The sequence below is a fragment of the Elaeis guineensis genome, chromosome 5, assembly GCF_000442705.2.
Source record: "Elaeis guineensis isolate ETL-2024a chromosome 5, EG11, whole genome shotgun sequence".
Taxonomy (NCBI): domain Eukaryota; kingdom Viridiplantae; phylum Streptophyta; class Magnoliopsida; order Arecales; family Arecaceae; genus Elaeis; species Elaeis guineensis.
In genome coordinates, this window is record NC_025997.2 from 8,930,902 (window position 1) to 8,956,045 (window position 25,144).

General features: G+C 41.6%; 1 protein-coding gene across 5 annotated transcripts; it reads right to left on the reverse strand.

Annotated features, from left to right (window-relative positions):
- Positions 1 to 443: 443 nt before the first annotated feature.
- LOC105044812 (uncharacterized) lies at positions 444 to 18,409 on the reverse strand. Of its 5 annotated transcripts, XM_073257372.1 has the most exons (9): positions 18,002 to 18,409; positions 16,142 to 16,190; positions 15,962 to 16,064; positions 15,770 to 15,865; positions 15,561 to 15,635; positions 15,371 to 15,440; positions 1,273 to 1,349; positions 1,017 to 1,053; positions 444 to 916 (listed from the first exon to the last, which is right to left on the reverse strand). In XM_073257372.1, exons 1-8 carry the CDS (start codon positions 18,356 to 18,358, stop codon positions 1,047 to 1,049), a joined length of 834 nt encoding a protein of 277 aa, XP_073113473.1. In that variant the 5' UTR covers positions 18,359 to 18,409; the 3' UTR covers positions 444 to 916; positions 1,017 to 1,046. The 5 variants fall into 5 exon arrangements, with proteins under 5 accessions (XP_073113473.1, XP_073113475.1, XP_073113474.1 ...); XM_073257374.1 differs by lacking the exon at positions 1,273 to 1,349 and having other exon boundaries at positions 15,371 to 15,465; XM_073257373.1 differs by lacking the exon at positions 1,273 to 1,349 and having other exon boundaries at positions 18,002 to 18,408.
- Between the last annotated feature and the right edge of the window lie 6,735 nt (positions 18,410 to 25,144).

The following is a 25,144-nucleotide window of genomic DNA, read 5'->3' on the forward strand; positions in this document are numbered from 1 at the left end:
TTTGAAGCTTGGAGAGGATCCAAATCTTGTGGAAGCCAATTACTAGGAAAATATTCAGTACACCCTCCACACTAAATATTCAGTACACCCTCCACACTCAAGCCGGATGATCTTTTATCGATATGCTTTCCCATTTTGGATGGAGGTCGATGTTAAGCATCCCCTAGCTATATAAAACAAAATTAAGAAAAAGTAGTGCTCAGCCAACAAATACGCTTCCAAATGTGTCCACCTCTCGTATGTCTAAATTTTCCTCGCTGACCAGAAACACAAGTTTACGAATCCTAGTACAAGAATCTTGCAATATTTCCAAGATGCATAAAGAATCTTGTATTTTGCATGAAGCATACTGCATCCTGCTGCTAGATCTATTCTTTAGCGCTCCATCTGGTCCTGTTTGGAAAACATCCCAACAAATCGACTGCAAAATAATGATGGCATCCTTGAAGGTCAATTAAACAACCAAATACATTAAACAACCAAATACCTGAGTTACTAGGTTAATGACAAAATCCTTTAACCTCTCGGCCTTATACACAACTATTGGTATGTTTTGCTCGGTAATCCAAGACTCAAGCATCTAAGCGGAGGCTTTCTCAGAGCAAGGATCTACAAAATGCAACTGTTACAGGACTTTTCCATGCCCGGGAGCTTTTATTTTTAATGGGTCCAGGATTGAGTTTCCTGTTTAGTTAAAGAGAAAGATAACAGTCATCCAGAAGAACAGAGAAAACAGAACATATTGTTACTCATGGTTTAACCTCAAGTTTACTGTTGCCTTGGATCTCCTGTCTTCAAGTTTTACCAGTAGGAGTAACAAGAAGAAGTGGTTCTTGCACACAAACTCCTAAAGTAGCTCACGAGCACTCTCGAGCCAAACCTTGTAAAGATCATCTGAAAATAAAACAAAATGCACCTGCAGCAAAATGATGCCAGTTATGTTCCCATTCAATCAACTGCATTTATGTATTTAATATCAATTATTAGGACTAACAAGCGGTATCATTTCAATGCACCTTATTTGAAGTCGTTGAGATCAATAACAATCAACCCCTTTCCATCAAAATCAGGTCAGGAATGGAAAAAAAACAAAAACTCAGTCAAGAGAAGGGGCGAAAAACAAAAAAGGATGAGAGTTTTACAACCAGCAGCAAGCTTTACTCCAACATTCTCAAGATCTGTCAACTTTGACATAATTGCTGGTCATGTCAGGTGACAAGAATATGTCACCTAAAAACACTTGGAGGAAAAAAGAAGGCATCAGTTCCTCACCCAAAAGAATTGTATGGTAGATCACCCACACAAGTATCAGCAAGCTGGTCTCCCAAACTAGCTTCATTCATGAGGAGCTAGCAGGCAAGAAGTTTATCTTTATCAAACAGTAGGAATATTAATAGAAATATGGTATCTAAAATCAACTATTTATTACTGATGATACTCAATAGTTCAAGCTCCCTAGCCTACTATGCTTCTTGTAGTCACCTCTTAATGTTATATGTTAATTTGGAGTCTACGGAGTTCAAAGCAGCCCTCTGTCCTCGAGAAATTTAAAACATTTTTCATAAATTTCAGAATCTTGATGTATTGCATTTTTATAGTAATTATTATTATTAGTTTTTAATGATTTTGATAAAATTGGTATAATAATTAACTAAATAAATATAAGAACCTGATATGTTTTATGTCAATTGCAGGTAATTGAGCCAGGTCACACCTAATTGGGCTTAACCATGTTTTAAAGGTCAAATTAAGTGAAATTGGTTGAGTCCGATTCAGCAGGGTTTGTCATCCGGAGTCATCAGGTCTTGCATCAAAATCAGAGTCCACCTCAAAGCAGAATAATCAAATCAAGATATCAATGGACCCCACACCTTATCCTTTTTGGCATCATCAGCCAGAAAAGAAATTAGAGATGCAGAAAATAAATCAAGCAGTTAATCTCTCCCATCTAGTCAACCAATCTAAATTCTAGATATTTTGGTGTGAGGACCCCTAAAAGGTAAGCTACAGGACTCCAAATCGAGCAAGATTAGATCCTACAGAATTTTGAGAGAAGCAAGAAAGGAACATAATTTACAGAATTGAACTTGGATTCCAAATGAGGTAGCTACAATAGGTTGAAGTTGGTAACAATGTTGGACACAACAAGAAATACCCGATACACCCAGATTCTTCTTAGTGTTTCTTGGCACAAAGATCTGATATGGCAACCAATTTTGAGTGGCAAAGAGCTATCTTGGAAAGAATTAAATGGAAGAAAATCAGAGTCCAAACTAATTCTGCATGAGGAGCAAACTGAGAAAGAATTGAAACTAATTCTTGAAAAACTTGATTTGGGCAGTCGAAACCTTACCTTGTTTTGCAGATTTTGTGGACCCAGAAAGGAAGAAATTCTTCTCCTCTAATTAACCATGCCTCCTTTCCTTCTTTTACTATGGAAATCATAATAAAATCAGAAAATTTGGGCAGCATAAGGAGTAGATGGCTGGTGATTGCTTAAAGCCTATCCAAAGGAGGAGAGATTCTATACTAAATAAAAAGAATGATATATAGAATAAAATCATGAGAAAAATACCACCTTAACCCTAGCCCTAGCCCTATTTAAGGATCCTAAAACACCAGCAGGAAGGAAGGAGAATCATCTTTGAAAGCTAGAAATCAAGCAAGGAGAGTTTGGAGTATCTGGAAGATTTGAAGAGAAGATTCATTCGGCTCTGCAATTCCTTCAGAGTTTTTTCTTTCTCTTGTTTACTTTGAATTTATTTTCTAGAACTCATTGTTAGGATGATTTTGGAGTTTTATTCAAGTAAACTTGAGTTTGATTTTGTTATGATGAAAAGCTAAATTTCTAGCTAGGGTACCTGATGTAGCTTGAATTAAATTTCAATTCCAGAATCTTGTATTAATTTTCTTTGTTAATGCAATTGTTTGTTATTTGTGCTTAATGCTTTTAAGTATTATTATCTTTGGTACTTGATTGATTTCGATTTATAATTGGTACTGGGAAGGAAGATTATAAATTGGAGTTAATAACAAACATCATAGGAATAATAATTGGAGCGGGAGCAGAAGATTTGACCTGTGGGATCTTGAAAATAATCACTGTGCTTGTTGAACTAATTGAAATCTATTTTACTATTGGAAGATAGATTATAGGTTTTAATTAGTATATTTAATAAGACTCGGGAGAGATTATTAAATAATTTAAGATTATTTATCCTTGCATTAATAATTAAATTTAGATTATTAATCGGAATAGCTGGAATTGATAATTGGTCCAAGTGAAATCAGATATACCCTAGTGCTTTATCAATCGAATTTTGATTCAGCTTTCATTGAGTTCTTTAGAGTTAATTTTATTTTTCATTATCATTCAGTTTCGATCGTTTAGATATTAGTAAAATCAACGTTCATTTTTGGTAATTAAACTCAGTCCTCATGGGAACGATCTCTTATTTATCATTATATTACTTGAGCGATTTCGTGCACTTGCGAAATAGGCTATCAAGTTTTTGGCGCCGTTGCCGGGGAATGGTGCTTTAATATCAAGAATAGTTGATTTTACTAGTAATCTAGATATTTTATTTCTTAGATATTTAAAAAAAAAAAATTACTGACATTTCATAACGCTTAACTAATATAGTATAACCAAAAATATTAAAAAAAAAAAATCAAACTTGATTGGACATCTTGTTTCTTTGCATTGCATCTCCATAATTAACTTTAAGGGCACTTAACACATTAATCAGATAAGGTGGGGATTTGATCACCCTTCCTTAGCCCAAAAACCACATCCTTCATTCTGCATAACCTAGACCTTAATCTAAAATCAATTAAACGTTGGCCCTAGGATATTCGAGCTCAATAGGACAAGAAAGTCCTAAAGTTAGACCGGGTTCGAATTGATTAATTGCTCGGTGTCTAAGGCAAGTGGTTTAAGAAGGTGGTTTTCAATTGGTTCCGTTGTCTGACCTGGCCAACTCAGTTGGTGTCTAAGGAAAGCAACAAGCAGGGGACCTCCCACATCTTACACTTACCTGGCCGAGACAGTTAGTCAGTTTTGGGCTTGGAGTGCTTGAAGGCGATCTTGGAACAGTTAGGAGCTGTCTAGATCTAGGTTAACCCTAGGATAGAAAGTCCATTTTGTGCTAACTTGTTTGCCATTAAAATTTAAACCTAATTAAAACACTCTTCTCTTTCATCTCTAGATTTAGGACTCCTTAGGACTCATCTCTAGAACTCTTTTCTCTCTCTTTCCTCTTCTCTCTTCTCTTAAAAAAAAAAAAAAAAAAAAAAAAAAAAAAAGATAATAATCTTTCAAAATTACAACTTGGAAAAGAGAATCGGGTCGACTAGTAAGAATTGAATCAAATCCCATTTCAAGTCAAGAAATTGAACGCACTTGTAAACAAAACATTAAAGCAGTCAGAGAAAGGAAGAAATCTGAGGCAAAAGTAGATCCAAAAATGGCTGAAGATCCAAGGAGAGAAGTAATCCTAGTAGGGAATAATGAGGTTGCTAGAGAGGCAAACCCCAGGGCACTGCGGGATTATGCCATGCCTACCGTGAATGGAGCTTCATCTAGCATCACAAGACCACCTGTGCAAGCAAACAACTTTGAGATCAAGCCTGCTTTGATCCAAATGATCCAGACAGCAGTTCAGTTTGGAGGATTGCCCAATGATGACCCTAATGCGCACATTGCAAACTTTTTGGAGATATGTGATACCCTTAAGCATAATGGAGTGTCAGATGATGCAATTCGGTTAAGATTGTTCCCGTTTTCACTTAAAGACAAGGCTAAAGCATGGTTACAGTCTCTTCCTGCTGGCTCGATCACCACTTGGAATGACTTAGCACAAAAATTTTTGGCAAAATTCTTTCCACCTGCTAAGACTGCCAAGTTGAGGACTGACATCCAAACCTTTGTGCAATTTGACATGGAGACCTTATATGAAGCCTGGAAAAGGTTCAAGGATCTGCTTAGGAGGTGTCCACACCACGGGCTGCCTAAATGGTTGGTTGTGCAAACCTTCTACAATGGGCTGAACAACCATACCAGAATTAATATTGATGCTGCTGCTGGAGGTTCATTGATGGGGAAGTCGCTTGATGAGGCCTATGATCTTTTGGAGGAAATGGCCAACAACAATTATCAATGGCCCAATGAGAGAAATATGGCGAGGAGACCTGCTGGGGTTCATGAGATAGACGCTATTACTGCACTCAATGCAAAAGTAGACACTCTTTTCAAAAAATTAGATCATTTGTCTATTAATGCTGTCAATACTTGTGTGCAGACCTGTGAGATGTGTACTGGGCAACATGCTACTCGAGATTGCCCGATTGACAGCTCATTCATGCCTCCAGTACAAGAACAAGTGCAATATGTGGCAAACCAAGGAAGGCAACAGAACAATCCATACTCAAACACCTACACGCCTGCCTGGAAGAACCATCCAAATTTTTCCTGGGGAAATCAACAGCAACAACAAAATTATCAGAATAGAGGACCACCTGGTTTTCCACAGCAAGAAAAGAAGTCTAATCTGGAAGAATTGGTTGCAACACTCACTAAGGCCACTACTGATTTCATGGGTGAGACTAAGGCAAACTTTCAAAACCAGCAAGCTGCCATTAAAAACTTGGAAATACAAATGGGACAGTTGGCCAATATGGTAGCTAACAGAACTCAAGGGTCATTGCCTAGCAATACTGAAACGAACCCGAAGGAGCATGTGAAGACAATTACCTTGAGGAGTGGAAAACAACTAGGGGAACAACAAGGGAAAGAGCCTGTTAAAGAACAAGTAAAGGAACAAACTCAAGAAGAGACTATGGTCAAAGAGAAGCTAAAAGAGAAAAAGGAAGAGCCAGTAAAGCCCTACAATCCACCAATTCCTTTTCCTCAAAGGCTTAAGCAAAGTAAGGATGACAAGAACTTTCTGAAGTTTTTGGAGGTCTTCAAGAAACTACACATAAATATTCCATTTGCAGAGGCATTAGCTCAGATGCCTAGCTATGCCAAATTCTTGAAGGACATTCTTTCCAAAAAGAGAAGGCTAGAGGACCATGAGACAGTCATGCTCACCGAAGAGTGCAGTGCAATCATTCAGAACAAGTTGCCATCAAAATTAAAGGATCTAGGGAGTTTTACAATTCCATGCAATATTGGCAATATCGAATTTACTAAAGCATTGTGCGATTTAGGTGCTAGCATTAACTTAATGCCTTTATCTGTTTTCAGGAAGCTTGGACTAGGGGATGTGAAACCGACCAGTGTCTCATTACAACTAGCTGATCGATCGGTGACATATCCTAAAGGCATAGTGGAGGATGTATTAGTCAAGGTGGACAAATTTATCTTCCCAGTGGATTTTATTGTCTTGGATATGGAGGAAGATAGAGATGTTCCTTTGATATTGGGACGTCCATTCCTTGCAACTGGCAAGGCACTTATAGATGTCCATGAGGGTAAGCTTACTTTAAGAGTGGGACAAGAAGAGGTAATTTTTAACGTGCTTAATTCATCTAAATATCCTCTTGAGAATGATGAATGTTTTAGATTAGATGTGATTAATAAATTTGTTAGTGAAATAATTGACAATTCTGAATATGACTTGATTGATGGTGTTAAAAATAAACAGCATGTTGATGTATTAAATGATATTGAGAAAATACAGGATTCAGTAGAGGCTAAGCCAAACCCCAAGCTTGAGCTTAAGCAGCTCCCTTCTCACTTAAGATATGCATTCTTGGGAGACTCATCTATTTTTCCTGTCATTATATCTGCTCATTTGTCTACTGAACAAGAGAAAAAATTGTTGCATGTGTTGAAAAAACATAAGAGAGCATTAGGCTGGTCTATTGATGATATTAAGGGAATTAGTCCCAGTATATGCATGCATAAAATTTTAATGGAAGAAAACTACAAACCTTCAATTGAGCATCAACGTAGGTTAAATCCTAATATGAAGGAAGTAGTTAGAGCTGAAGTAATGAAGTTACTTGATGCAGGAATTATCTACCCTATTTCTGATAGTAGTTGGGTGAGTCCTGTTCAAGTAGTTCCTAAGAAAGGGGGGATGACTGTTATTACAAATAATAAAAATGAGCTGATACCCACTAGAACAGTCACTGGTTGGCGTGTGTGTATTGATTATAGGAAGTTAAACAAAGCCACACGAAAGGACCATTTTCCTTTGCCTTTTATTGATCAAATGCTTGAGAGATTGTCCGGATATCCCTTCTACTGTTTTTTAGATGGTTATTCAGGATATTTTCAAATTCCTATTGTACCTGAGGATCAAGAAAAAACTACATTTACTTGTCCATATGGAACATTTGCATATAGGAGAATGCCATTTGGGTTATGTAATGCACCTGCAACTTTTCAAAGATGTATGATGTCTATATTCTCTGATATGGTTGAAAAATTCATTGAAATCTTTATGGATGATTTTTCAGTTTTTGGTCCTTCTTTTGATATGTGTTTGACTAACCTCTCCCAAGTTCTACAGCGTTGTGAAGAAACTAATCTTGTGTTGAATTGGGAGAAATGTCATTTTATGGTGCAGGAAGGAGTAGTTTTAGGCCATAAGATTTCATCTAGAGGGATAGAAGTAGACAAAGCAAAGATGGAGGTCATTGAAAAATTACCACCACCAACATCTGTTAAAGGAGTGAGGAGTTTCTTAGGGCATGCTGGCTTCTATAGAAGATTTATAAAAGACTTCTCTAAAATTACCAAACCTCTTTGTAATTTATTGATCAAGGATGCGCCTTTTAAAATTACTGATGAGTGTTTGGTTGCTTTTAACAGATTAAAGAGAGAATTAATCTCAGCTCCTATCATCACTGCACCTGACTGGAATCTACCATTTGAACTCATGTGTGATGCAAGCGACTATGCTATAGGAGCAGTCTTGGGACAAAGAAAGGAGAATAGACTTCATGTGGTGTACTATGCGAGTCGAACACTGAATAATGCACAGTTGAACTATGCCACCACAGAAAAAGAGTTGCTCGCTATTATTTTTGCTTTTGATAAATTTAGGCCATATCTTATAGGAGCAAAAACAATAGTTTATACTGATCACTCAGCAATTAAATATTTACTTGAAAAGAAGGATGCGAAACCGAGACTAATTCGTTGGGTGCTCTTATTGCAGGAATTTGACTTGGAGATTAGGGATAAGAAAGGAGCAGAAAATCTTGTAGCAGATCACTTGTCTCGGTTAGAGTTAAGTAAAGAAATTGAGAACACTGAGGTACCCATTAATGAGTCATTCCCTGATGAACAATTATTTGCATTACTCACATCTAGTACACCCTGGTATGCTGATATTGTTAATTTTAAGGCATGTGATATTATTCCTTCGGAATTTAATTACCAGCAAAAAAAGAAATTTTTACATGATGCAAAATATTATTTTTGGAAGGATCCATATTTATATAAGTATTGTCCAGATCAGCTTATTAGGAAATGTGTGCCTGATGATGAAATTAAAAATATTTTAAAACACTGCCATTCATTAGAGTGTGGAGGCCATTTTGGACCCAACAAAACAGCTGCTAAAGTATTACAGTGTGGTTTTTATTGGCCTAACCTGTTTAAAGATGCTATTGCTTTTGTTTCTTCTTGTGACCGATGTCAAAGAACTGGAAATATTTCTTTTAGACAGGAAATGCCACTAACCAATATCCTTGAAGTAGAACTGTTCGATGTGTGGGGATTAGATTTTATGGGGCCTTTTCCACCTTCTCATTCAAATCAATACATCCTGGTGGCGGTGGATTATGTATCCAAATGGATTGAGGCAGTAGCACTTCCCTCTAATGATGCCAAGAGTGTGCTCAAGTTCTTAAAGAAATACATATTCACACACTTTGGTATTCCAAGAGCTATCATCACGGATGGAGGTAAGCATTTTTGTAATCGTTATTTGGATTCTCTATTGATAAAATATGGTGTTACTCATCGTGTAGGAACACCATATCATCCTCAAACAAGTGGACAAGTAGAGATCTCCAACCGTGAAATTAAAAGAATATTGGAGACTATTGTCAACTCATCAAGAAAGGACTGGTCCCTAAAATTAGATGATGCGTTATGGGCATATAGAACAGCATTCAAAACACCAATTGGGATGTCCCCGTATCGTCTAGTTTATGGAAAAGCATGCCATTTACCTGTGGAGCTAGAGCATCGAGCTTACTGGGCAACTAGGTTGCTAAATTTCAATATGGAAGCTGCTGGGGAGAAAAGGTTATTACAGCTTAATGAACTTGATGAGTTCCGCCTCCATGCATATGAAAATGCAAGAATTTACAAGGAGAGAACGAAAAGATGGCATGACAAACATATTGTGAGGCGTGAATTCCAACCAGGACAAAAGGTGTTGCTGTATAACTCTCGCCTAAAGCTATTTCCAGGCAAGCTCCGGTCTAGGTGGTCAGGTCCATTTGAGATTATACAAGTTTTTCCACATGGAGCTGTTGAGCTGAAGAGTGGTGATAGGACCTTCAAAGTCAATGGGCAAAGGTTGAAGGAATACATAGATGGAGGATTTGAGCAACCAAAAACCTCCATAGCACTGATATAATGCATTGGGATAGTCAAGCTAACGACTATAAACTAGCGCTTCTTGGGAGGCAACCTAAGCAAATTTTTTTTTTATTTTTGAGTCAATTTTAATCCTCACTATATTTTCAAGGTTTGAATGGACGTTGTTCACTTTTTGTAGGCACATTGAAGAAGACAAGAGATATGAAATGACTGAGGACGAGTTGCAAACTCACACAAGCGCATAGGCACGCTACAAAGGGGAGTACCCCTAACCTTTAAGAATGCCTTGCTATAATATGTATTGTGATGATGATCTTGTCATTGAGCACAATGTCAAATTCAGATTTGGGGGTGCATTTGCATGAGCATTTCGTGTTAATAATATAGGATTGCCATTATGTTTGCATCTTTATCTTTATTTTTTTATAAAATTAAAAAAAAAAAAAAAATTGGAATGTTGATTCATTGATCACTTGTAAGGATATAGAGGGGGACAATTTTACTTTTGTGTTAGTGTTTGGCTATCTTAGCTTTAAATTTGGAAGTCAAATTCAGGGATTGACTGTTTTATACTTGTAAATACTTAAATAAAATCTCGTATAGGAGATAGTTACTTTGCTTCGTCAATCCTATTTGTGAGCTTTGTTGCAATAAAATGTAGACAATTTACTTGGGAGAAATGATATAGGCATTCCTTTGGCATATCCTTTTTGACCCCTTGTATTTTCTTTTCATCCTATCTCATATCTACTGTTCATATTTTTTGAGAATAAATTGATTATAATGGTTAGAGCATACTGAATTTTTAGTTTTCCTTCCCTTCAAAAAAAAAAAAAAAAAAAAAAAAAAAAAAAAAAAAAAAAAAGCACAATCTACTCCGCTGTTTCAAGTTGCCTAGTAACTAGGAGCATTCATGAGCCCCATGTTTGCTTTTACGTCAAACAGTGACTTGAATTATGAGTATGCAAAGCACTTTGAGTATATGACTTGCTGAGTAACCGGGTGCCTTCATCACCAATGTCGGTATTCGCGTAAAAAGGCAAATGATGACTTAAGGAAGAGTGCCAAAGTGTATAGGCTGTTCTAAAAGTATAAAATAAAACAAATAAAGGAAGGGATGTAAAGCATAAGTAATTGAGTATGCTCTGATTTATTGTGGTTAATTTATTTTCACTTATGTGACCATAACCATCATTCTTGTTACTTGCTTTCCATTTTTTTTTTTTTTTTACCCGAAAAAGTCCTATTGATCTCTTGAGTACGTTGTTTGCACTATTGGAGATGGGCTGATAGGATTTTGCATTCAGGATTGGATGTTTGAACCGAATTATTTTATTAAAATCTAAAGGAAGCAGAGTAGCTATTGATTGTGCGTAATTTTGTTTGAGTATGAATGAGTTTGGAATAGTTAGCTTGTGGGTTTGCCTTTCGATTTTGGATTGAGGTGGTTAAGCCATGGCATTTGGGTATTACTCCTTTGTGTCTAGATGGATTTTGAGTATATTAATGTTAAATAAAGTTTTTAGCATTAATTTTTTGAGATTCTTCATTTTTGATTTGGACTTTTCTTTTGCTTGGGGACAACCAAAAACTTAAGTTTGGGGGTATTTGATGTATTGCATTTTTATAGTAATTATTATTATTAGTTTTTAATGATTTTGATAAAATTGGTATAATAATTAACTAAATAAATATAAGAACCTGATATGTTTTATGTCAATTGCAGGTAATTGAGCCAGGTCACACCTAATTGGGCTTAACCATGTTTTAAAGGTCAAATTAAGTGAAATTGGTTGAGTCCGATTCAGCAGGATTTGTCATCCGGAGTCATCAGGTCTTGCATCAAAATCAGAGTCCACCTCAAAGCAGAATAATCAAATCAAGATATCAATGGACCCCACACCTTATCCTTTTTGGCATCATCAGCCAGAAAAGAAATTAGAGATGCAGAAAATAAATCAAGCAGTTAATCTCTCCCATCTAGTCAACCAATCTAAATTCTAGATATTTTGGTGTGAGGACCCCTAAAAGGTAAGCTACAGGACTCCAAATCGAGCAAGATTAGATCCTACAGAATTTTGAGAGAAGCAAGAAAGGAACATAATTTACAGAATTGAACTTGGATTCCAAATGAGGTAGCTACAATAGGTTGAAGTTGGTAACAATGTTGGACACAACAAGAAATACCCGATATACCCAGATTCTTCTTAGTGTTTCTTGGCACAAAGATCTGATATGGCAACCAATTTTGAGTGGCAAAGAGCTATCTTGGAAAGAATTAAATGGAAGAAAATCAGAGTCCAAACTAATTCTGCATGAGCAAACTGAGAAAGAATTGAAACTAATTCTTGAAAAACTTGATTTGGGCAGTCGAAACCTTACCTTGTTTTGCAGATTTTGTGGACCCAGAAAGGAAGAAATTCTTCTCCTCTAATTAACCATGCCTCCTTTCCTTCTTTTACTATGGAAATCATAATAAAATCAGAAAATTTGGGCAGCATAAGGAGTAGATGGCTGGTGATTGCTTAAAGCCTATCCAAAAGAGGAGAGATTCTATACTAAATAAAAAGAATGATATATAGAATAAAATCATGAGAAAAATACCACCTTAACCCTAGCCCTAGCCCTATTTAAGGATCCTAAAACACCAGCAGGAAGGAAGGAGAATCATCTTTGAAAGCTAGAAATCAAGCAAGGAGAGTTTGGAGTATCTGGAAGATTTGAAGAGAAGATTCATTCGGCTCTGCAATTCCTTCAGAGTTTTTTCTTTCTCTTGTTTACTTTGAATTTATTTTCTAGAACTCATTGTTAGGATGATTTTGGAGTTTTATTCAAGTAAACTTGAGTTTGATTTTGTTATGATGAAAAGCTAAATTTCTAGCTAGGGTACCTGATGTAGCTTGAATTAAATTTCAATTCCAGAATCTTGTATTAATTTTCTTTGTTAATGCAATTGTTTGTTATTTGTGCTTAATGCTTTTAAGTATTATTATCTTTGGTACTTGATTGATTTCGATTTATAATTGGTACTGGGAAGGAAGATTATAAATTGGAGTTAATAACAAACATCATAGGAATAATAATTGGAGCGGGAGCAGAAGATTTGACCTGTGGGATCTTGAAAATAATCACTGTGCTTGTTGAACTAATTGAAATCTATTTTACTATTGGAAGATAGATTATAGGTTTTAATTAGTATATTTAATAAGACTCGGGAGAGATTATTAAATAATTTAAGATTATTTATCCTTGCATTAATAATTAAATTTAGATTATTAATCGGAATAGCTGGAATTGATAATTGGTCCAAGTGAAATCAGATATACCCTAGTGCTTTATCAATCGAATTTTGATTCAGCTTTCATTGAGTTCTTTAGAGTTAATTTTATTTTTCATTATCATTCAGTTTCGATCGTTTAGATATTAGTAAAATCAACGTTCATTTTTGGTAATTAAACTCAGTCCTCGTGGGAACGATCTCTTATTTATCATTATATTACTTGAGCGATTTCGTGCACTTGCGAAATAGGCTATCAAATCTCTGCAATAAGATCAAGAACTTGAGCTTAGTTGATATTCTGGTGCATAAACCTGAATAAGATTTCTTGTGCTGCTTAATCCACAGAGGAAGAGTGGAGATATCAGTAAAGGGGGATCTAAATCTAACAATCACTAGGCCAGAATGAGAAAGGTCATCATCAGATCATTGAGAACTATGAGGGGTTTTCAAGATTTTCTTTGCTCTGCTTCTTGGACAATAAAGAGTAGATCATCAATGGAGGAAATATAACCCTTTCTGCTCTAAAACCTTAGAAGCAAGGTTCATCGTTTCGGTACCGGATCCCAAACCAGTAAAATTCTGCTATAATGTTGGTACATGGTTCGGTACGGTACAGTAGTGTCGGTATGCTCCGAGACGACGTACTGGTACAGTATGGTACACTCCATATCGGGCGGTATGGGGTGGTACAACATTCCATGCTTAGAAGTGTCTCAAGGTATCTCATGGTCAAGTTTACTATAATGGAAAGTGGGTTGGAACATCAACTCTTTTGAGCAACATGATCATTTCCACATCTTCTAGAAGTATTATGCAGAAGAGCAATGTCCTGACCATACTCTCTACAATCACAACTTCTAAAATCCTTCTTCATTTCTACTAAGGTTTTACTTTTCCCATTTCATATTCTTCAACCCAAATTAAAGCATCCAATTTGTTTTGCTTAAGCTCTTCACAATTGATCAAATCCAGTTAATAATTGATAACTTTGTCCCCCATTCCTGAATTCCTATATATAAAGGCCGTCCAACCATGTTAGAAAGGTGTCTATTCATGTTTAATATAGCTAATAATCATAAGAAAAAAAAGATCTAATAATTCCAGCATTTGCAGTTCTATTTTGGCTATTGTAGCATGTCAGAAAGGTGTTTATTCATGTTTAGTATAGCCAATAATTTTAAGAAAAAACGATCTAATAGTTCAAATATTTGCAGCTCTATTTTAGCCATTGTAGCCATGCCCGGTCAACCATGATCAAAGTGTGTAATGGTGACTTATATGATCAGAACTCAAAGTGATGGACAAGCCCATTGAGATTAGTGTTATCTTTGTCCATTCGATCGGTTATCACAAAACCATAATTTTATGCTGCCATATAGGATTAAAAAAAGGGAACAAAATAACAAGCAACTCATACATGTGGAACCTGTGGAGGTCTCAGCAATAGTTCAGCTGTCTAGACATATGAATCTACCCCCCCCAAACCAACCCCAAAAAAAAAGAAAAAAAAAGAGCCCCAACCACCACCAAAGAAAAACCCACCACATGAAAAAGAAGAAGAAGAAGAAGAAGAAGAAAGAGGCCAACATAAAAAATTATTTCTCACAAAAAGACCATTTGGAAGGAAAGACTATTTGGAATAAAAATGCCTTGATCAAATACTGAAGGTCAAAATTGTGATCCCATATTTCAGATCCTTTCAATATGTTTAGTCGCACATAAATGCATATCAGAAAAAAAAAAACTAATGTGGAAAAGGAGTTTTCTCATGAATCTTGATTTTGTCCCAGATTATGATATAGCATCCATCAGAACTCAAGTTTATACAAGAGATTATCACCTATACAAATGCCAAAAAATTACCAATGGTGAGAATAGCCATGGTAATAGTACCAAGGGAACATGTCTAAGTTGCCATGAGAGTGCCCATATTTACAAGGATGGCAGCTGAATGAAGCTTATATGACAGTGGTAGAAGGGTGGCATTAGGTTAGCAATGGAGAGGTAATGGTGCAAGCATGGTGCAGACCCATATCAAAGGAAAAGGAGAGGTCCATAGTGGTGGTAGCATGGTAACTATTGTGGTATTATAAGGGTCATGAGTTCATACAAGTAACTATTAAAAAAATCTGAACATGAAGAGCTGCTCTTTTTAATTATTATGAAACAAAATATAAGGATGCGCATTTAGGATCCCAAATGACATTGTCATATGAAAGCTACGAATGTTTTCTTTCTTAGGTTTGTTGCCTATATATCCTTATTTTTATGAATCACACTTATTGGCTGTGTCAATCCTGCTAATTTATTATTAGATGTACCCACCTTCTTAAGGCGTGAGCATATATATCAGATCCCAAGTCATTGATGGAAAGATTACACTCATACTGGTCATGTAGCGAAGTGATAATTCATGAACTTTGGAAATATGGATGTCAAAATGATTATTTGAGAAGAAAACAAACATCAAATTTAAAAAAAATATGCTGCTGTACTAGGAAAAGGTTACAAACATATGTTACCTCCTTGAAGTCACCGGAGAATCCTTTTGCTGTAGATATAGCTATTCTGGAAGCTTCTTTGAAAGGATATCTGTGAAAGAAGGTGTGCAAGAGAACTTGAAGCCACAAGGTCGGAAGAAATGAAAATATGATCTTAGAAATGATCAATCACAATCTCCTAAGCAGTATATGAAGCTTAGTAATTATATACCCATAAACACCGCACGATATGGCTGGAAAAGCAATATACTGAATGTTGTTCTCTTTAGCAAGCCTCAAGCTGTTTCTGCAATCACAAAAAAGAGCCAAAGTCTTCAGAACTGAACTATGATGTACTCCACAAACCATCTCATGTTTGGACCTAAGGAAAGGTGACCCAAGATGAAGATGGGGTGGGGAGCTTGGGGTATGGGGTTTTACCTGTATGCATTCCCTAAGGAAACCTCAGGCTGCTTATCAACATCATAAATGGGGCCAACAGTGTGTATTACATGAGATACAGGCAGCCGAAAAGCTCTGCACAATTTCAATGACTTAATATACTTGCAACAAGCACCTATAAAGAGTTTGAACACCCAAAAAAATAATTAAAGTCTACTTAGAGATGCTTACGGTGTTATTCTAGCTTCTCCAGTGGGACAGCGAACTCCAGGCCAGACCTCTGGAACTTTTGAACATGCCTCTCGAAGTGCTGGGCCAGCAGCTCTATGTATGGCTGAGACAGGGGATAGCAAGCTGAGAAAAGAAAAAAACCTTAATAATGTTTAATAAAAGAAAATTCTAATCAGCTACCTCCATCAACACCACCACCTCCAAGCATTCGTTCATTAGCTGCATTTACCTGCAAAACAAGTTCCATTACCATTTTACTGATGGCAACCTACTCAGAGAAGGGGGAGAGGCAATAAATGTGGAACTAATTAAGTAAATGATAATGTCGTTTCTATCACTAAAGAAGTGAACAGAAATCCTTTAACATTCAACATGAAATTACAGCACTACTATCACCAAATTAGGGTGGATTTTGAGATTTCATGCAGTGCGAATCAGGTAGATTTATTATGTGCATCTGCATCTTTACTTCATCTTTCTGATGCTTTAGAAAGCTGGTACTAACTTACTTCAATGATCAGAAGAACAATCTTCCTCTGAATGGTTTAATAGAATAAACTGACCGGGATCACTGGTTCTGTGTAGACCACAGCAATTTTCATCTCAATATATGATTTTTGTGTAAAGAATCTGCCACTACTCTGTGTGTGTGTGTGTGTGTGTTCAATTGCAAGGTTTAACTTCAACAAACATCCACGGTCACATCCATACTAGGATGACAAATTGTTAATGGTCATTGGGTAAAATTTTAGTACTCACATATGCAATACCATCTGTATATTCATTAGGTTGATTAGCTTTAAGAACCACCTATATCATTTTCACGGGTCATCAATCCATTCTATTAAATAAAGTAATTTTTTGTACACCGCATGCAGTGTAGTAAAAATACACCATCCCACCTAATTGGGCGACATAATCACTGCTTTCCAATGCGTATTTAATACCTGTAGTTCTGCTTTTTTGTTTGAAATTTTGAATGACGAAAATGCCCCTTCTCTTTTGAAAAAATTGACATCTTATGACTATATTATGACATCCTACAGTCAAATTATGATTTTCGCATATAGAAAGTCATAATTTGGCCACAGAATGTCATAAAAAAGGAGCATTTTTATCATTTAAAAATTTCATAAATTTTCAATGACGAAAATGCCCTTCCATTTTATGACTTTTGAAGAAAAATTATGATATCCTGTGTGCAGGAAGTCATAATTTGATTGCAGAATGTCATGATATGGTTACAAGATGTCATAATCTTTCAGAAGAGGAGAGACATTTTCGTCATTCAAAATTTCAAACAAAAAAGTGAAACTATAGGCATTAAATACGCGTTGGAAAGTGGTAGCTACGTGGCCTAATCAGGTTGGGTGGTGCATTTTTCTACACCGTGTGTGGTGTACAAAGAATTTCTCCTCCTAAATAACATGCAGGTCTGGCTTTGAACTCATCAATGTGCATAGATTTGGATTAAGCCAACATCAACGCGTGTGATATTAAGAACACTGCTCCAGTTTTGGCCTCCAATTTATAGATTTGGAGCATAATGCATGTTAAGAATCAATTCAGTGAGGCAAATGTAACTATGAATTATTCTGTTTCATCATCGTCGTATCTTGATACCATGACTCAAAGCGAATAACACAACCCTTTGACACCACCAGCTCCTAATCCACTTCTCGTTTCACTGAGAAATTGAGAAGACCAAATAGACAAACTAGCATAAATCTCCACTTAGATGAGCCGCCGCACTGATCTGGTAACTACCTTAGAGTAGGGCAAGAAATCAAATACCTAATCATCAATTCACCAGCTTCTAACACGTTCAACAAGACAAATTGGGCGCTTTTAATAATTAAAACAGCAGACTCTTGATTTTGGAAAAAGAAAGAGCTAAAGAAGGAATTCAGCGAAAATTTGGAGAGCTCGGTTGGTCATTAGTAGATCAAGAAGTATTTTCCACTCGATAAGAGGCAATTCACCAAAAAATCCCAATTCCAACCACGACAAACCAAAGAGAGAAGGGTTTCGCGAGCTCACGATCGCATCGGTCGATCCGTCGATGAACCACGTGGTAACGTCTCCCTTCTGGAGCTTGAGGATGGTCGACGGAGAAAGCTCGAAGCAGTCGCCCACTCCCAGCCCTCCGCCCGCGGCGGTCGAAACCCTAGCCCTGTCTCCTCCGGCGGCAGCGGCGCCGTCAGTCGACGCTGGAGGAGCGGGGTTCGGAGCGGCGGCGTCTTCCATTCCAGCGGCGATCGGAGACGTCCTTCGGGTTTTCAGGGATCGAAAAGTCTCGAGGGCGAATGGTTTCGAGAGGCTTCGAAGGCTGCGGCCCGGGAGGGCTCCAACAATTCGAGCGCCCTTCGATGATAAAAGAGAAGAAGAAGCGATCATTTCAGTACGTCAAACAAGAGGCGCAATGGTGCGGTGCCGAAGAGTACTTGGCGAAAGAAGTCACGCACATTTTTGACGGGTTATGTCGCTGATCTCCGTCAAATTATGATCATTTTATATGAGAAGCCATCTCTAGCGTCCAATTGGTGTGCCCGATTGTCCTTTTGATTCGTTCAGTGATATGATCAGTTCATCACCCATGGCCGCAAGACATCGAGTTGCATGAGGGAGAGGAGGTATGCTGTGTGTGCTCGAGATGGATGCTTTCCTGTAAGGATAATTTGCTCATCTATTTCTGTTGGGATATACCGACTGACGATCCCGACGGATGATTCTGATCGACGACTTCGACGGACGATCCCGACGGACGACCCCGACCAACTCCGACGGACGACCCCGACCGACCCTGACGGACGACCTCGACCGACCCCGACCGATGACTCCGACGGACGACCCCGACCGACCCCGACGGACGACTCCGACGGACAACCCCGACGGACGACTCCGACGGACGACCCTGACCGACTCCGACGGCGACTCCGACCGATGACTCCGACGGACGACCCCGACCAACTCCGACGGACGACTCCGACCGACCCCGACCGACCCCGACGGACGACCCCGACCGACCCCGACGGACAACTACGACGGACAACCCCGACGGACGACTCCGACGGACGACCCCGACCGACTCCGACGGACGACTCCGACGGACGACCCCGACGGACGACCCCGACGGACGACTCCGACCGACCCCGACGGACGACTCCGACGGATGACCCCGACCGACTCCGACGGACGACTCCGACGGACGACCCCGACGGACGACTCCGACCGACCCCGACGGACGACTCCGACGGACGACTCCGACGGACGACTCCGACGGACGACCCCGATGGACGACTCCGACCGACGACTCCGACGGACGACCCCGACCGACCTCGACGGACGACTCCGACCGACCCCGACGGACGACCCCGACGGACGACTCCGACCGACGACCCCGACGGACGGCTGCCGACAATATCCGACCGAAGGTGTGTCGGCCGAACCAACCCATGCTGTTCCCGACCGACCGAGTGGCCGAACCCATATTACCGACTCACTGTCGGGGGTGGCAGCCGACGTCCGACTTAAGCAAGACACCAGACCAGCCGACGGTGCCTCCGGGTCATCACCCGACGTCTCGGCAGCCGAATACCGACGTATGATCGGTCAGCCCTCCCAAACGCCGTACGACTGCCAGAAACTGTCAGTCCTGACAACGGCATGCGGCACTGCCGCCTAGGGGCATTATCCCACCTAAGGCATGGGGCAACCCTAGTGATTTGACAGCCCCACGGCGATTTGACACCCTTACGGCGACTCTGACAGTCCTCAGTAAGTTGACAATTCTTCAATTGTCCGCGCCATTAATGACGGCGCCATACCATGCTCCACTATATATATCGGGGAAGGCAACAGTGCTAGAGGTCTCTTCGAAACTCTTGGGCTTGCTCCCTCTCTCTCTCTTTCCCTCTCTCGTTGAGCTCCTTGTTTTCTTTTCACTGTTGCCCAGTCACCTCTCTGACTTGACAGTCGGAAGGTCCCCGCCGGAGCCACCTCCGGTTAGTGTGGACTTCCTTTTTTGCAGGCGCTCGTTCCTGGCGACCAGGCGACGAGGAGATTGGCCGCAACAGATTAGCGCGCTTGGTAGGGGGGACGCAAGCAGCAGATACTAATGACAAAGACAAGAGCTCAACGATCGAGAGTCACCGGGTCGGCGAGACGCTCATCCCGCCAGGAAGAGACCTCTCTGCCACCCTCCGCGGCGGAACCTAGCTCCCCGCATCCCGCGGTCACCACGGAGGCGCAGATCGCGGCGATCGTACGGCAGATGACCGTGCTGACGGATGCCGTCAAAAGCCTCCAGCAACAACCCGCACGGCTGCCGCCATCACCGGTCGGGCAACCGGCGGCACGTCTGATGCCCTCCAGGAGCAGCCGCCGACGCCCGCGTCGATCTCCGTTGCCTCCGCGGGAGCACCTGCCACAGCGCTCCCACAGAAAGGAGGGGCGGCCGCGGCGTGACGCCCATCGGTCCCGACAGCATTCTCCCTCCCAGCTGGAACGAGCGAGGAAGGAGAAGCGACCGCGAACGCCGTCCGCCTCTCTCTCGGACTCTTCCGGAGACTCCACTCCTGGGGTCTCCCAGCACCGACGGACAGACGACTACGAACGCAGGTTCGAGAAAATCGACCGTCGGCTCGCGCAGCTGCAGGTGGACGGGCAGAAGTCTTCAAACGACGTCGACTTCCAGACCGCCCAACCTCTCTCCCGACTCATCCTCGACGAACCGATCCCCAGTCGGTTCAAGATGCCGCACGTGGAGTCTTACGACGGCTCCACCGACCCAATCGACCATCTGGAGAGCTACAAAGCTCTCATGACGATTCAAGGGGCAACCGACGCTCTCTTTTGCATCGGCTTCCCCGCCACGCTCCGCAAAGCTGCCAGGGCCTGGTACTCCGGTCTTCGATCGGAAGTATCCACTCCTTCGGACAGTTCGAGCATTCCTTCATGGTCCATTTTAGCACCAGTCGGAAGCCGCCATGAACCTCGGACAGTCTTTTCTCCCTCAAGCAGAGAGAAAATGAGACTCTACGACACTTCGTCACGCGATTCAACACGGCCACGCTTGAGGTCCGGGACCTCAATGGAGACATGGCCATCTCGGCCATGAAACGAGGGCTAAGAACATCCCGGTTCACCTACTCCCTGGACAAAACCCTCCCCCGAACATACGCCAAACTGCTGGAGCGCGCGTACAAGTACATGCGCGCGGACGAAGGAGCTTCCGACCGGCGCCTGAATTAAGGCACGGGCCGAAAAAAAAAATGGAAGAAAGGTCGGGCCCATGCTGAACCCAGCAGGCCCTCCACTGATAGAGATCGAAGGAGCGAAAAATCTACGATGGCCTCGGCCTCTGAAGGCAAAAGACCCCGACCAACATGGCTCGATTGCCGATCGCCGAATCAACGACTCGATCATCGATCGCCGAATCAACGGCTCGATCACCGATCGCCGAATCAACGGCTCGATCACCGATCGCCGAACCGACGGCCTCGGCCTCTGAAGGCAAAAGGCCCCGACCAACATGGTCGATCGTCGATCGTCGAATCAACGGCTCGATCACCGATCGTCGAAATCGACGGCCTTAGCCTTTGAAGGCAAAAGGCCCCGACCAACATGGCTCGATTGCCGATCGCCGAATCTATGACTCCGTCGTCGGCCTAATCGTCGAATCGCCGAACCAACGGCTCAATCTACGTCTCGATCGTCGAGGACACATCGGATTCTACGATGGAGATCGAAGGGGCAGAATATCTACGATGGCCCCCACCTCTGAAGGCAAAGGGCTTCGACTAATGCGGCTGGCTAACTTGCCGACTTAGCTTCGACTAAGAAGGGCAAAATGCCAAGACGACCGCAGTCGCATTTGCGACATACCAATCTGGTCACGGCCGATCGAAAGATATTCGGCTTGCCACCGTTTATCATATATCCCGACGCATACGTCCGACCAAGGGCTGGACAATGGATATTCGACTTGCCATCGTTATCCTATCCGAATACGTCGGACGCTACTCGACTATCAGATTCTGCGAATGATCATGTCGACGAGCAACGTTCGGAGGTTGGCCGACCTCCGACCCGACGTGCATGCTCGACCTACAGTCGGGACGATCGATATTGGATCGTTCGTTGATGTGATCGCCAGAGTCGGGGCAAGAAAAGACGGAAAACCACTCCTTTTGTCCGAAGCCGTCGCCCACGTGTTCACGCGAGCCAACACGACATCGGGCTCAGGAGTGGGGGGGGCAACTGTTGGGATATACCGACTGACGACCCCGACGGACGACTCTGACTGACGACTTCGACGGACGACCCCGACGGACGACTCCGACGGACGACCCCGACCAACTCCGACGGACGACTCCGACGGACGACCCCGACCGATCCCGACGGACGACCCCCGACCGACGACTCCGACGGACGACCCCGACCGACCCCGACGGACGACTCCGATGGACGACCCCGACGGACGACTCCGACGGACGACCCCGACCGACTCCGACGGACGACTCCGACGGACGACCCCGACCGACTCCGACGGACGAATCCGACGGACGACCCCGACGGACGAATCCGACGGACGACCCCGACGGACAACCGACGGACGACTCCGACCGACCCCGACGGACGACTCCGACGGACGACCCCGACCGACTCCGACGGACGACTCCGACGGACGACCCCGACCGACCCCGACGGACGACCCGACCGACCCCGACTGACGACTCCGACGGATGACCCCGACGGACGACTCCGACGGATGACCCCGACCGACTCCGACGGACGACCCGACGGACGACCCCGACGGACGACTCCGACCGACCCCGACGGACGACTCGACGGACGACCCCGACCGACTCCGACGGACGACTCCGACGGATGACCCCGACGGACGACCCCGACGGACGACTCCGACCGACCCCGACGGACGACTCCGACGGACAACCCCGACGGACGACTCCGACGGACGACCCCGACCGACTCCGACGGACGACCCCGATGGACGACTCTGACCGACGACTCCGACGGACGACCCTGACCGACCCCGACGGACGACTCCGACCGACCCCGACAGACGACTCCGACGGATGACCCCGACGGACGACTTCGACCGACGACCCCGACAGACGGCTGCCGACAATATCCGACCGAAGGTGTGTCGGCCGAACCGACCCATGCTGTTCCCGACCGACCGAGTGGCCGAACCCATATTACCGACTCACTGTCGGGGGTGGCAGCCGACGTCCGACTTAAGCAAGACACCAGACCAGCCGACGGTGCCTCCGAGTCATCACCCGACGTCTCGGCAGTCGAATACCGACGTATGATCGGCCAGCCCTCCCAAACGCCGTACGACTGCCAGAAACTGTCAGTCCTGACAACAGCATGCGGCACTGCCGCCTAGGGGCATTTCCCACCTAAGGCATGGGGCAACCCTAGTGATTTGACAGCCCCACGGTGATTTGACACCCTTACGGTGACTCTGACAGTCCTCAGTAAGTTGACAATTCTTCAATTGTCCGCGCCATTAATGACGGCGCCATACCATGCTCCACTATATATATCGGGGAAGGCAATAGTGCTAGAGGTCTCTTCGAAACTCTTGGGCTTGCTCCCTCTCTCTCTCTTTCCCTCTCTCGTTGAGCTCCTTGTTTTCTTTTCACTGTTGCCCAGTCATCTCTCTGACTTGACCGTCGGAGGGTCCCCGCCGGAGCCACCTTCGGTCAGTGTGGACTTTTTTTTTGCAGGCGCTCGTTCCCGGCGACCAGGCAACGAGGGGATTGGCCGCAACAACTTCCTTCTTTGTCATCCATCAAGTGCAAGCAGCACCAATGATACGAAGAAGCTACCAGATATTGAAATATGGAGAAATTATTACATGGATCAGATCTGATGGATCAATCCAAATCCTAAAGCACATATATGATGGATAACAGGCACTATCGTTTGATCTTGAATTATTTAAATATAAAAGGATAATATGATGAGTGACTATTAGACTAATCTACTTAGGGATGGCAAAATCAATCCGATCCAATGAGTATACAGTCTATCCAAACTCAGTCGAGCTTGAAAAATAAGATTTGATCGAGTTTGGGTTCGGATTTGGGTAAAATTCGAAAACTGCAACATGAATATCGGTAGGATATGGGTAGTGCTATTTTTTATCCGAACCCAAATCCGAACTCGACCCGGACCTATGAGTATGGGTAATACCAGAACCCATATCCGAATATATATGTTTATAATTTTATTTTGATAATTCTATTTTGGTTGATAATATACATAAAATTATTTTAGTTGTTTATATGTTCTATGTTGAATTGTAATTCTATTTCTATGTTTGATTTTTATAAATTTGAACTTATAAATTATGTTCTATGTTGAATTGATAATTCTGTTTTGGTTGATAATATGCATAAAATTATTTTAGTTGTTTATTTTTTTGAATATGAAATGTATATGGGATGGGTATGGATTGGATATGGAGAAATAGGTTATCCGTGGGTATCTTCGAACCCACTGGGTATGGAGATGAGTATCTCTTTTTTTATCCGATCGAGTATCGGATAGGATTTGGGTATAGGATATTAAATTTGGGTTTGAAAATGGATAGTACATTATCTGATCCAAATCCTATCCATTTCCATCCCTAAATTCACTGGATCTAGTTCATCTAATAATTAGACTAAATTATGTTAATCTATTTGTGCCAATATATGAAATAGAATTTCTATAAGTAATATAATTGGAGGACAAGGTCATGTACTATGTATAGGATTGGTCTCTTTTAATGGTTGATCTATTTGTATTTGATAATTGGAGTGAAATTATTAAATTTATTTCGAGGTGAGCCATACATTAAACATTTGTGCATTTCAAAAATATTAAACTATGAAGATGGAGCGACTTGGCAAGTTTAAAGTTTTAGTTAAGTATACCAATACTTTGTTTCTTTATTTATTTTTTTAGGATAAATTACAAGAACATCTTCTCAATTTTAGTTCAATTTTATTTATATCCTCTCGATTTTAAAAAATATCAAACTAATATTTTAAATTTTTAAAATATTTTAAAATAGTCTTACCATTTATCTCTATCAATGAAATAATATCATGTGACTATCATATGCTATACTATCATGTTATAAAATAACCAACATACCCTTAT